The 14,622-nt window shown below is 34.3% G+C and overlaps 1 protein-coding gene across 6 annotated transcripts in view; it reads right to left on the minus strand.

The window, feature by feature from the left end:
* Window positions 1–14,622, minus strand: part of CEP120 (centrosomal protein 120) — a 75,994-nt gene that overhangs the window by 37,857 nt on the left and 23,515 nt on the right. For 5 of the 6 annotated variants that reach the window (XM_009208983.4, XM_009208984.4, XM_021939630.2 and 2 more), the window contains 7 exons: window positions 10,306–10,503; window positions 8,145–8,372; window positions 6,928–7,144; window positions 5,404–5,578; window positions 3,560–3,709; window positions 1,985–2,167; window positions 67–163 (listed from right to left, as the gene is read on the minus strand). In XM_009208983.4, the coding sequence (XP_009207247.1) occupies window positions 67–163; window positions 1,985–2,167; window positions 3,560–3,709; window positions 5,404–5,578; window positions 6,928–7,144; window positions 8,145–8,372; window positions 10,306–10,503 (1,248 nt within the window). The remainder of the gene's footprint in view (window positions 1–66; window positions 164–1,984; window positions 2,168–3,559; window positions 3,710–5,403; window positions 5,579–6,927; window positions 7,145–8,144; window positions 8,373–10,305; window positions 10,504–14,622) is intronic. The other variant, XM_021939628.2, reaches the window with a different exon arrangement.

Here is a 14,622-nt window from a genome sequence, read left to right on the forward strand (position 1 = left end):
ACTCACACACATATGCACATTAGATTCCTTGTAAAAAATAATTTGACAAGATTAAATTATATTTACCTGAGATGAATCAGAGACAAAAATCTCACGCATTTTTACTAGTCCGTAATCTTCTAGAGTCACTGTGTAAGAAAGATCTGCTATCCTGTTGTTTGATCTACAAATAAAATAAGAAATACCTTAAAATTCACAGAAATACTTTTATATTATTTTTCCTTTTATCTCCACAGTGCTTTAGCAATGCGGAGTAAGCAACATTTTCTGCACCTAACTCTATTGTTTTTGAAACTGCAGCAGCTTCTGTAGGCTTCAACACCTTCTATATATATAAACTGATCATCACAAACACCCTGCTAAATACATGCATAGTTTACTACAAAATGACCCCGTTAAGAGTTGTAAAAGGTATAAAGGTGAAATTTAAAATCTTACTGCCCACAGGTAATTATTGCTCATATGTAGTTTATTTCCTTCCTGTTTTATTTACATATAGATATACATGCACACATCCATGTTGACTTCACATAGTTTTGTCTTGTTTTCCTATTTACATCAGGGGCATTTTCTCACATCATAATATTCATTTAAAAATGTGATTTTTTTTATTGTCTGTAAAATATACAAATGAATTTATGTAGTAAAATATACTTAACAATTCCCCTACTCTTGATTATATTGGTTATTCTGAATTCTTTTTTCTACTTTTCCTGGGATGTACACACTCATAAATATTTTACTAGATATAAGCAATGCCTCTAGGTATAATTGGCACATAAGCAATGCTTCTAGGATAATTATATGTTAGTATTATCATAATGAGCACCTCTTTGCATCATAGAAGTGCATGCAGCATTTGCCATTAGCCAAATGAAAACAAGAGAAAATATTAGAAGAAAATAAAGTATTAGCAATACAAAACCATGATTTTGTCTAAATCATACTCTGGTCAAACAAAACTTGAATGAATGGTTCTCACACAATTAGAAATCTTAATTAACCAACTTTTACATTTTCTTCTTGTAATCTCACAGATTTCAGAAGAAATGAATAAGGTTAATGAAGCATTACTATATCTGACAGAAACTCCTGAGAGTATCTAAGGTTCTCACTTAAGTAAATCTCCTAAAACTTTCTGTCTACAAAGTAGGGCAATAAAAGTAAATATTCATAACAAACAGGCAGCATTAAAATAGCTTTCATTATTAATGATTTTATCTTATGATGACAGAAAAAATGCTAATTTTTAAGAAAGATTCTTCAACAATAGGAGCTGAAACAAAATGGCTACGAATGGTGAGGAGTGAGGAAAGACATTTCAATAATACTTTTAGATCTAAAATTTTACTGAGCCTTATTTCTATCTTTTTTTTAGTCTTTAACAATAAAGGGCATATGATATATAATGTTAAATTAAATTTTAAACTTTTATTGTTAATTTTAAAAAGATAATTCAACAAGTATTTTACTGTATTTAAAATATGTTAACAAAAACCCAAGTTTTTCTTTGTGGCAATGAAGTTGAGGGCAAAAAAACCAATAATTATTTTAAAAACCGCCTCTGAATGCCAAATATCTATAATGTCCTCAGACTTTTGATTTGGGGTAGGAGTAAAATATTTTAAGTGGGAAAAGAGTCTCAGCCATTCCCAATGCAAAATAATATAAAACACATTATAAAGTTTAATCTCAAATTACAAAATAAAAAAAACAGGTCCTGCATTTAAAATTCTAAAGCTAGAGAGAGGAAGGAAAATAATTAGCCATCTGACTATTACAATACCATGGTAGCACAGACTCTTGACTTTTGTGAGGTGAAATGCGTATCAGAAAGCTAAAGGGCAAAGTGGGGTATAGCTGCCACAGGTCAGAGAAGATCAGAAAAAAGAGGTTATGAAAGGGTGAAATGGTAGCTGGCTAATCAAAATCATTCAACGAATTAAAAAGAAAAAGCAAAGACCAATTCTGTGAAATGCATTACCCTTGTGCTGCTATAATAGGCACACTTTCACTGTAAGTTTGACGCCAACACTGTTCACCATTAGAACCTAAAAAACGAGTTTTTTCTGAAGACAAGACATTAGAAAGCTGGATTCTTGCAATTCCCAGAAGTAAATCTTTACTCATTTTATCCTTGTGCCATAGTTCAACCAGTAATGGAATCCTAAGGAAGAGAGAAACATGTGTTCATACCTATCAACTCTGACCTAAAGTCTTTTCTGAACTAAATTCTTTGAATTCCCTTAATGGAGTCAAAGATGTTTTTTGTTACCTGGAATGTCATCTAACACAATTGTTAGACTGAACACTAAATTTCACAGGCAGCAAATATGAAATGATGTTTCCATCAATGATGAGCCTCATATACAATGGTGGTTCCATAAAATTATATCATATTTTTTACTGTATCTTTTCTGTTTAGATGCACAAATACTTACCTTTATCCAACTGCCTACGGTAGTCAGTACAGTCACACGCTGTGCAGGTTCGCAGTCTAGAAGCAATGGGCTATACCATCTAGCTTAGGTGCACAGTAGGTTATACCGTCCAAGTTTGTCTAAGTACATACATTCTACAATGTTCACAACAATAGAATTATCTAATAATGTATTTTTCATAATGTATCCCTATCTTTAAGTAATTCATGACTATACTTTTTTTTTTTTTTTGAGACAGAGTCCTGCTCTGCCACTCAGACTGCTGTGCAGTGGCATAGTCACAACTCACGACAGCCTCAACCTCCTGGGCTCAAGTGATCCTCCCGTTTTAGCCCCCTGAGTAGCTGGGACTGCAGGTGCGTACCACCATGCTGGCTAATTTTTGTATTTTTTGTAGAGACAGGGTTTCGCCATTTTGCCCAGGCTAGTCTCAAATCCCTGGGCTCAAAGCAATCTGCTCACGTTGGCCTCCCAAAGTGTTGGGATTACAGATGTAAGCCACCATGCCAGGCCTACTATTACATTTTTTGTACCATTTTCTATGTAATAAAAACCTTCAAATGCTGCAATTACCACAAATGGTTAGATTTAAGTTACCCTTCATTCTTTTTAAAATAATGTATAAATTTGAATTGTGATACTCTGAGGAAGTAAAGGTGTTTTGCAGATCTCAGATTTTTTCATGAATCCATTTCAGATAGTCAGATTAACATCTCTAGTTATAGGTTCAGAAAATTAGAAAAAACAATTTTTTTTCATTCGGTGAATCAACAAAAATATTTAGTTCTTAGCTTTTTATCTTCCCATATTATATTAGGAAAAGGCAAGACCACTTTTCAAAGGTCCCTCATTACATATAGTTTGTTTTAACAAAGTTAAAATATCTAAATTCAGGTAAATAAGATAGGAAAATCTAAAAAGAACCTTTATAATAAACCATGCAAAACCCTGTAGCAGATGCACAAATTTCATACACATCATTAGCAAATTTGTTTCTTGATCCTCAAATGCATAAACTGCTATGGATTTAAACCTATAGGAATTCCTTTTTAATAAAATACAAATTTTCAAGAATTGACTTAAAATAATTAATATCATACATACACTGTATGCATTACCTTAAGAAAGTGTCTTGCAGCTGATGAGGCATAGTTGCAAAATCAAATGCACAGTAAGATTGCGGAAGAAAAACTTCCATGTTTTTCCGAACTTCTACAGGAGGATTAGTCATAATAGGAGCTGCACTTCCAAAGAATGGATATGAGTACCTAGAATTTAAAAAAAAAAAAAAAAAAAATCTTACGATATGGTATACAGACGAGATTTAGTCTGTTTTTTAGAAAAAAAGTACAATATGAATATTATGAGCAAATGTAACTTTTTAATAGAAACATGGTAGAAATACCAATCTGCCATCTGTGTAAAAAGTTTCTTGAGGGCACACGTCCTACCTTTTTTATCTTTGCACTCCCAGGGACACAGGCAGTTTCTGCCATATATAATATTCAAGAAATGTTTCCTAAATTTATTTGTAAACCTAGTTTATTTTATACAATAGTGTCCTGATTTTTTATGGGATAAAAAGCCCTTAGTCAACTCCAAAAGGATGCATTCAGGGTAATCTGGTAATTATGGTAATCTTGCAAGGATGCAAGCAATTTGAATGTATTATGGATGAATCAGAGAGTGACATAACAACACTGTTTCTCCCTTTCATCACAAACCCACGCTAGATTAAATGGAAGAATGCTTGACTACTGCTGAACTTACTTTGTATTTAAAGCCAAATATAAAGACATTATAATGCTCATTTAAATTTAATCTTGCATCTTGTTATTCATATATGAGAACTAAAATTTAAACACTAATAGTAAAAACTGCTTTCCAACAAGAATTCTATGTATTCACCCAATTCCTATATAATTACATATCCATTTAAATCAAGTTATCTCTGAGAAAGTTAAGTGCCCTAGAGTTTCAACTCCCTATGCTTACCACCACACTACAGGATTTAGTGATTAAAAGAAAAATAAATAAATAAAGGAAGTCATGCAGATGAGAAACTTTTCAAATACCAGTGTTACCTAACAAATTCCATGATACAGTTGCAAACTACAATTCCATACCAATAGAGAGCATTGTATGAAAATTTATCAAACAGAAAAAGTTAAATGGTCAGCATTTTTAAAGTGCCTTAAAATGATTCAAAGATAGAACTATTAGTCTGTATCAAGTGAATTCTATAAAGAGTGTTAAGTGGATTTAACAATTTATTTCCTCAACTTTTGTAAATGCTAATGCTTGTTCCAAAGAAATTTATGAGGAGATGCTAACTACCCCAAACTAAACACATTATTGTATTATATTTAATTTATATCTCAGGCACAAAAGACTATAAAAATGTAACATCATTAAAAACAAATTGTGTAAAACTACTTAACTGACATATATATTATATAAAATTCTTAATATAGAACAATGTAGACACATTCCACTTACAGCTGATTAAGTATGGTGTTTAGATTCATAGCTATGAAGTGTGGGTATTAGGAATATGAGCTCCCATTATAATACAGTTATATAGAAAAATCAGGTAATACACTACCATTATTTTGACCGGTAATACCTTTTTCCAGAAAAAAAGCACTTTTGAAGTTTAAGAGGCACTGTACTTTAAATGGCATATTGTGTATATCAAAATACATATAATAGTTATATTACTTAAATTATTATAAATGCCTACAATTATTATAACAGAATAGATAAGACAGTTACCTCTCCTCTACCAATGCTACCCTTGTTTGAATTCAAAATCATTAGGATATAGCCTTACCCCCTTTTAGTCCACTGATTTAACAAATGTTATAACTTCTTTGGTGACCATTTCTCTTTGCAATTCCCCAAACACAGGAAAGTCCTTTCTCTTCAGAAAATAATACTTTGAAACAAAATCAAATCACACCTTAATATACAGTTGATTGGAAAACCAATCTCCAAGGCATGTATACTCCTTAAGTCTATTGAAAAGCAAAAATGATGTGATGTTGCTGGAACAGCAATCTTCTGTCCTGAAGCTACTTCTGAAGCATTGGATGTAGTCACTGGCTGGGCCAGTGAAGCGGGTACAGAAGAACTGGCTAAAATGAACATAAAATAAAACAAAACAATCACACTTGCTAACAGTTTCTCTTAAATTGTACAGATAGTTTAAGGCTATCATCTCATTTACCTTTAAGCAGGAATTGGGCTATTTTGTCTCATGAACATATGAATTGAGGTATAAGTATCTTAAAAGTAACTCATACAAAATAACCCAGGTTTCAATTTCCATTCTAGAATTGTGTGAAAGAAGAGCTTACTCTCAACACACATAGAAAATGTACAGAACCAACAGAGAAATATGTATGACTGCAGCCTAGCAGGCACTAACTTATTTCCAGGAGGCACATAACTTAACATTTGAAGGGCTGTATATGAGACTTACTGATATAATGACATCACCTTTTTAAAGTAGTTTTGGTTATTGTAGGCATATTTAAAATAACAGAAGGCTAAAACTTAAGAAGACAGATATCTAGTCCAACCCTATTATAGATCAGAGATACTTGGTGAGTGGCCTAAGTCACACAGCTACTCAGTGACAGAGATGTAACTTACAGCAAAGAGATCTAACTCTTAATCCACTACTAGTTATTTACACTACTAACTATAACTGCAATGGAAGGAAATTTTTTATTAAATCAGATAATCATGCATTATCAGACTCTCCCTTAACTTTAGGATCAAAAATGGCTATTATGAGTTTACTATAAGAGGCAGTTAATAACTGTTCTCTCTAAAATTCAACATATTTAAGAATCTAATCATTTAAAAAATCTATTTGCAAAAACTGTATTATTTAATGTCTATTGAATATGATATTTCCAGTGTACAAGTAAAATAAAAAATCCCTTAAATAAATTTAGCGAATTCTATTTTGAAGTTAGATAGATTGCAATGACTTTGCATTGAAATTTTTTATATTTCCACACATTATTGGTGGGTTTTTTTCTTTACTTTTCTTTTTTTTTTTTTGAGACGGAGTTCCACTCTTTTTGCCCAGGCTGGAGTGCAATGGCTCGATCTTGGCTCACCACAACCTCTGCCTCCTGGGTTCAAGCAATTCTCCTGCCTCAGCCTCCCGAGTAGCTGGGATTACAGGCATGAGCCACCATGCCCGGCTAATTTTGCATTTTTAGTAGAGACAGGATTTCTCTATGTTGGTGAGGCTCATCTCAAATGCCCAATCTCAGGTGATCCACCTGCCTCAGCCTCCCAAAGTACTGGGATCACAGGCATGAGCCACCGCGCCCAACCTTATTGGTTCTTAACAACCCCATAATTTTTACTTAAAACTCATTTAAGTTCTCATAGTCAGTTTTTAGATGGCTGCAAAATGCAATACCTCAAAGATCTGTAAACAAACAAACAAAAAAAAAAACCTTACCTTTTGGATTTGGTTTGGTGTCCCTATCATACTGTAAACTTTCCACTTCACTTTCTGTTGCATCATCTTTTGTTGGAGGTGACTGGTTGTGAGATGGAACAGGGGACACTCTTGGTGATTTTGGCTCAGTAAGTGTCTTCTCCTTTATGGGGGTTAAAACTTTCTTCTTTGAATGCTCTGGCTCATGTTCATTCTGGGTCTTTAATTCAATTAAAGACTAAAAACAATTTTTAAATAAAGTATAATTTGCAAAGAACTTTCCTTCATAATTAAGCAAAAAACTTGGCGTTGTTTTTTAAAAATATAAGCTTCCTTTCCCAGTTTGGATATTCCTAGTCTATTTTTCTTCATAATTTGCAAATTTCTTTATAGCATCTAGGACCAGAAAAAGGAAGATGAACAGAGGAAATATGATATCCAGAGCTGAATACCAAAATGCATCCTAATGGGTAAGAAAGGATATTTGAGAAAAGAAGTCAGGCATAGGTGTCCCTGGGAATGGTTATTCCTACCAAGGCAGTACAATGGAGAACTATACTTCTAAAGAGAAAACACAGATGTCTAGTATGACTTTCTTTCTCTCCTTTATTCCACTCCCCAATAAAAATGTATGTATATATATCTTTTAGACACTCATTTCGGTTTTTCTATCTTTAATTCACAACCTGTATAAAGATCAGCTTTTTGAAAGAACAAGATAAAGTTGATTCTGGGAATAGATACAATAAAAAAAAAAATACACGGCCAAATAAACGATCACCTGTATTATGAAAAGTGAGTAAAGAGAGTATGAGGACTACAAAGCACTAAGCAACCAAGGATTTTATTTTGGCTTCGGTTGCATTAACCAAAAAGATACCAGTAATGCAGATTCTCAGAAACTAGGTCTAAAAATGTTCTCTTTCACTGGAGTTCCTTTTCTGCCTTAGTCATTAACTGAGTTGGGGGTCGGGGAGACCATAAGTGGGTTTCCACTACACAAGAAGACTGTCCCAAAGGCTAAGAGGGCTCTGGGTAGGATCACTTATAAACCACAACAGAAGTCACAGCACTTTTCAGAAAGGTCTTTTCAGAAAGGGGGTATCATATAACACAGGCCACTAATTAAGATTAATAAATATATCCTTGTGAAGGTAACTCTTCCGAAACTCAACTTTTGTAAGTAATCATGAGTGGGACTAGTGAAGCCAGGGGAATGAAGGAGGGCCACTACTTGCCTGGGAGTCTATGCCTTCTCTCTGCAGAGCCACAGACACTCCCACAGTTGGGGCTAGCTCCACAGGAATAGGTGCAAGCTTCTGTTTGGCTCTGTTTGGAGGGTCAAGGGTAAAAGCACCTTCGACTGTGACTGGGTGCTGGTTGATTTCTGTACTGCCCTTTTTAAGTAATCCAGTTAAAGGTATTTCTGTACTTCCAAGTGACTGGTCTCCACAGCAGAGATGAATCTAATATGAAAGGGAAAAATCAAAATAGGGCTTTACACTTTCTCCTTTTTCCTAAACATCATAAACTTAATAAGAAGTTGTAAAATGACTCACGGAAAGAAAATATAATGCACCTCATTGACCTGAAGTGACTAAGTAATGAATTCTCACACATAACTGTTAAAACTGGTGATAAAACACAGTTTACTAGAAACTCAATAATAGTTATTACCCTTTTCTTTTGGTATTACATAATCATATGTTATTGCTCCTTTTTCTGCCTCTTTGATGAACTACTTTAATATTTTACTATGAAAAGTGTATAAGAAAATAACTAATGCATGAATTTAAACAAAAAAAATACCTCAACATTTTTCTATTTCCATTTTACCATTAATTTAAACATGGTTTCAAAAACTAAGTCAGTGGATCAATCCTGATTTGGAATTTAAAAACCTCAAATAGTTTTGTTTTTTTCACTCATAAGATATCTTGAGTATTTCTCTTTTCTTGCTTTTCAGACCTCATATTAAAAAGAGTGCTTAACAGTAAGTAAAAGAATATCTCTGGAGTGGAATCACTGATAGCTAATTAAAAGTTCAATATTACCACCTTTTGACAAGTTTAAAAAAAAAAAAAAAAAAAAAGACTGCTCCAGAAAATTATATATAACTTATTTTCCCTTACTATATTGAAGCCTTAGCAAACTTAGTATTTTAATGAATAATCAACAAGCAATCATGCTGTAAAATATATTTAGCTCTAATATCATCAGTGAAAGAGTTAAGAGAGACCTGTAACTTAGTCTCAAAGTTATTATATTAAGGTGTAATATTTTTATGGGCTGGAAAAAAAAGTATTTTTATGATGTAAATGTCCTCCATTAGAAACTAATAAATAAATCAATACTTTTGGTGAGGACTGATACGTCAGATACAGAATAAAATTCAAACTGCTTTTTCCTGCATGTCATCATTTTATATAGTCTTCAGTTTTCTAAATATCTTGGGTTTAGTAGAACCATCTCTAAAATTCAGTTCTACTAAAATTTCCTAATGCTTCTTCTCACCTCCTGTCCGTTACTTTATTTTAAACAAATGAATATCTAACCATATACAACACCACCCTATTTTGGTTTTGATCAAAAGGAAGTGTCATAAAAGACAGAAGAGTAATGTTTACTAGGTAAGGTTAACTTATCTTTTTTTTGAGATAGAGTCTTGCTCTGCTGCCCAGGCTGGAGTACAGTGGTGTGATCATAGCTGACTACAGTCTCCAACTTCTGGGCTCAAGCAATCCTTCCACCTCACCCTCCCAAGTAGCTAAGATTACAGGCACACACCACCACGTCTAAGTAACTTTTTATTTTTTGTAGAGACAGGGTCTTGCTATGTTGCCCAGGCTATTCTTGAACTTCTGGCCTCAAGTGATCCTCCCATCTTAGCCTCTCAAAGTGCTGGAATTCTAGGCGTGAGCTCATGCTCAGCCAATGTTTGCTTTTAAATGGAGTCCAATTCAAAAAGAGTTCATAAAAAATACTCAAATCAAGGGCAGATTTTAGAAAGCTGTCTTACCTCATTGCTTTTAATAGCAATAAGGCATATATATTTTGAAATCAAGAGTGTGATCTGTGTGCCTACACATAATATCTCCACTAACAATAATCAAACCCTGCCCATGCCCACTGCTCTAGGCTCCAGGTATAATTGTTTTTATTGCAAAGGACTGGTAACTGATATACCTCTTTTCTCAATTACGGGGAAAAGAGGTGCTATCTCATAAAATTCTGAAGTAACTGTAATGCCAACAATGTCAGGACACAGGATAGTACCTAAAAAAATTAGAAGATGTGGCAGAAAGATAACCTCTACTACTGAAATAAGATTAAATTTAGGTACTAAATTAACGCTTAAAAGACCACCTCCAGTTAAAAACGATTTGCTGCAGTACTCACCTGTAGTTTAGACTGAAGAGCCAGGTAAACACGAAGAACTTCTACACTGCTACGGATGCGAACTGATGCTCTCTCTGGCTCAAAGTTTGGGTTGATCAAATCATTGAAGGGTTCATTTGTAACATCATTTCCCAGTAAAGAGTAGTAGAAGAAAAACTCAGGCTGTCTTTCTGGAAGTTTCATGGTACATGGAATTAACTAAACATTTCAGGAAAAAGAAAACAGTATTACTTTCTAAACCACTAAACATGCTTAGTGTATCTATTGCATTCCAAAAATATTTGCTAAAATGTTGATTTTTAAATTTTGATGTCTTAACCCTCAAATAAAATTTCTGAATTTCTGCCAAATTGCTACCAAATTACTGTTTTAAAAAAGGGTCATCTTAGAAAAGCAGAGTCTAAAAGACTTTATAGATTTATGTCGTTTTAAAGTTTTCATTGCATTCAACTGGTCCATGAATATGTGAAAGTTCTACTTAGAAGAAAGAGATTAAGTATTTCAAACTGAGCTTTCCTTATTTTCACATATTTTATTTCATCTTATACTTCCTCAGCCATCAGAGGCTCTATGTTATGAATGAGAAAAGGTTTGTAAAAAAATTTAATCCAGGCTATTTAATATATAACATCTTAGTTGAGGTCTCCAATAAAGTTTTTAGCTACTCTGTCAAAATTTAGAGGCCTATGAATTAACACCAAAAAAATACCTTTTGTACTATGAGTGTTACTTTTCAGAGTCACTAGCTTCATGGCCACATATGACCAAGAGATGGGATTCCTGTCCTACAAAATATAAAATATTTTCTAACAGACCTGTAATGTTCACTAGCATATTGTTAAACAATAAGCTATAAACATTCAATATGTTCATCAATAGGGGATGCCTTAAATATAATTATCATACAGCATGGCTGCTAAATAATAACATACTAACTTGAAAGTTATCTAAGACAGTGGTCCCCAACCATTTTGGCACCAGGGACTGGTTTCATGGAAGACAATTTTTCCATAAACAGGAGGGCATAGGGGGAATAGTTACAAGAGGAAACTTCTACCTCAGATCATTAGGCATTAGATTCTCATAAGCAGCACGCAACCTAGATCCCTTGCATGTGTAGTTCACAATAAGGTTCGTGCTCCTATTAAAATCTAATGCCACCACTGATCTGACAGGAGGCAGAGCTCAGGCCGTAATGTTCACTTGCCCACTGCTCACCTCCTGCTATATAGCCCAGTTCCTAACAGGCCACAAACCTGTACCAGTCCACAGCCTGAGGGTTGAGGATCCCTCTCTAAGATATACTGTTGGTTTAAAAAAATTACAGGATAGTTTGTATAGTTTGTGAAAATAAAAGTACTAATCACTTAGATTACAACAGCACAGTACCAGTCACATAATAAACGTAAGCTATTTTAATCCTACTTTAAAATGTATTCATGTTTAAGTGAAGAGATTTTAATCATGGACTTACACACATTGAGAGGAACACCTATGCACTTATAATTGTTACAGTCACAAATTCTGGAGTCAGATCCCAAACCCCAACTCTAGTTCCATCAGTAACTTACTGTGAAATTTTAGAAAAATTACTTAATCACTGTGTGTATCCACTTGTTTTAGGGTTGGAAAGATTAAAAGAGATACATAGTTGCTGCTACAACAACGCCTAGCACACAGTTAGCTGTTGTTACGTGAGAATGGAAAATCCTGGGGAAGAACATACTATCCGTTACAGTGATTATTCTGGAGGAGTTTAGAGAAGATTTTCATTTTATTTTACTTTCTTTCATAATCATAAAGCAACAAAAATACTAAGAAATAAAGACCCTTAAACATTTCACAGTATATTTAATTCTAAATTATTCCCATTATGGGAAGAAATTATTTAAAAATTCTTTATTATTCTATATTTAGAGACTGTATTTTTTTCCTACTCTTAACTTTCAATATTTAAGGAGGAAGCAAGATTGTCACTAGCCAGTGTTTCTGCTCCAAACTCAATCCTCCATTCTATTAAAACTTTATAGTAACATGTGCTAAGTCCCTGACTTGCATCTGAAAAGGTTTGTAAATTTGTTTATTGCTAGATGCTTTCTCACATTGCCTTTGACTAAGTTGAGAGGAAAAAACTAAACAGCTAGTTTCATCCCAAACATAAACAATACAATCATTAAGCAGCAACACCCCACCACCCATACTCTCCTGCTCCCAGTCCCTGGAATCACAAATCTGCTTGAAGGAACTTTTGCCTATTATAGATGATTCATATAAATGGAACCACACAGTATGTGGCCTTTTGTGTCTGGCTTCTTTCACTTAGCATGTTTCCAACATTCCTTTATGTTGTGGCATGTATCAGTACTTCATTCCTTTTTTTTTTTTTTTTTTTTTTAAACTATAAAGATGGAGATCTTGCTATGTTGCCCCGGCTGGTCTTGGACTGCTGGGACTTAAGGGATCCTCTTGCCTCAGGCTCCTGAGGAGCTGAGATTACAGCTGTGTACCACACCACCCACAGGCAGCACTTTGATAGCTAAATTGTATTTAATTGTGTACATATACCAAAGTTTGTTTATCCATTCATCTACTGATGGGCATCTGGGTAGTTTTCACCTTTTGGCTATCGTGTATAGTATTGCTATAAACACTCACATACAAATTTTTATTTGAACACCTGTTTCCAATACTTTTGCGTATATACCTAGGAGTAGTATTGCTGATCATGTCGTAATTCTGTTTAACATTCTGAGGAATCTATCTGGCTTACTTTTTTATAGAGATAGTAAACAGTTTGCCAGACATCAACCTGTGTGTGTTTTTTTTAAAACTAAACTGAAATAGTAATTTGTCCCAGTAATTCACCTGTATTACCAAGAACTGTATTATACTGGTTTTTAAAAGTTATGGACTCAATAGGTCAATTACCCACAGGAAACTTTACCATACAAATGTACTTTCTCACAAACAACATGGTCGGCAACTTACTAATATTACCTCATTCCTCACGCACAACTGAAAAGATGGTAAATATCACCACTGTATAACTATAAAATCAAGCCTCAAAAAGGTTATGTAACTTGCCTACGTTGAAGGAGCTAGAAAATAGAATGAGATTACAACTCAAATCTATTTTATTCCAAACTCATTAAGAGGCAAGAGAGCATTATATGGGACCAAGAGAACATTAAAAATGACCACATGGTCAGAAATACTTGGGCCATTAACTAGCCGTAAGATCTTCCTAAGACTTGGTTTCCTTATCTCTAAAATGAAAATGATCAACTCTAAGATTGTGGTAGGATTAAATGCAAAATATGCAGAGTGGGTGGCACAATGTCTATTATACAAAGCATTACACAGTAAGTAATCAATAAATATGAACAATTATGCCTCCCTAAGGAGGATAAAATTGTTAAAACAGTGATTTAAAATTCAGCTGGGCATGGTGGCTCACGCCTGTAATCCCAGCACTTTTAGGAGGCCAAGGCAGGAAGATGCCCTGAGGTCAGGAGTTTGAGACCAAACTGGCGAACATGGTGAAACCCCATCTCTACCAAAAATATAAAAACTGGCCAGGCGTGATGGCAGGCGCCTGTAATCCCAGCTACTCGGGAGGGTGAGGCAGGAGAATCTCTTGAACTGGGAAAGCAGAGGTTGCAGTGAGCTGAGACTGCACCATTGCACTCCAGCCTGGGCGACAAGAGCAAGACTCCATCTCAAAAAATAAAAATAAAAAATAAAAAGCTTAGAAAAATGGTAACAACACAGTAAAAATACAGTACATTCCTAAGTATCTGACATGTGGACAAGAGTGTTCTGATGTGGTTAATAAATAAAAAGCCAACAGATATCTGTCTTTCCTTGCAACTAGAGTGGCATATTAAACTATAACAAATCCAGAAGCAGAGCTTTAAGAAGAGAAGAAAAATACAGAAACTGATATAAACGCAAAAGTACGTATGTATCAACAAGGAAATTCACAGTACCAAATTAGGAGAGAAAGAGTAAATACTCAAAGAACACCAAGTTCTTTATATAGTGGGCATGAATTCAGTGTGACAAAGTAAACACATTTCCCGATAAAAATCTTTACCTGATGTACCTTGCAAGTAAAATAAAAATGTGGCCACTAATTGCATATTTCATTTGTGAATGTGGATTACATGGATATTCTGTTCCTCTAAGAAAGTAAATAAGGCTGGGCATGGTGGCTCACACCTGTAATCCCAGCATCTTGTGAGGCTGAGGTGAGAGGATCATTTGAGGCCAGGATTTTGAGACCAGCCTCAGCAGCATAGTGAAACCCTGTCTCTA

This window comes from Papio anubis, chromosome 5 (assembly GCF_008728515.1).
Source record: "Papio anubis isolate 15944 chromosome 5, Panubis1.0, whole genome shotgun sequence".
Lineage (NCBI taxonomy): Eukaryota > Metazoa > Chordata > Mammalia > Primates > Cercopithecidae > Papio > Papio anubis.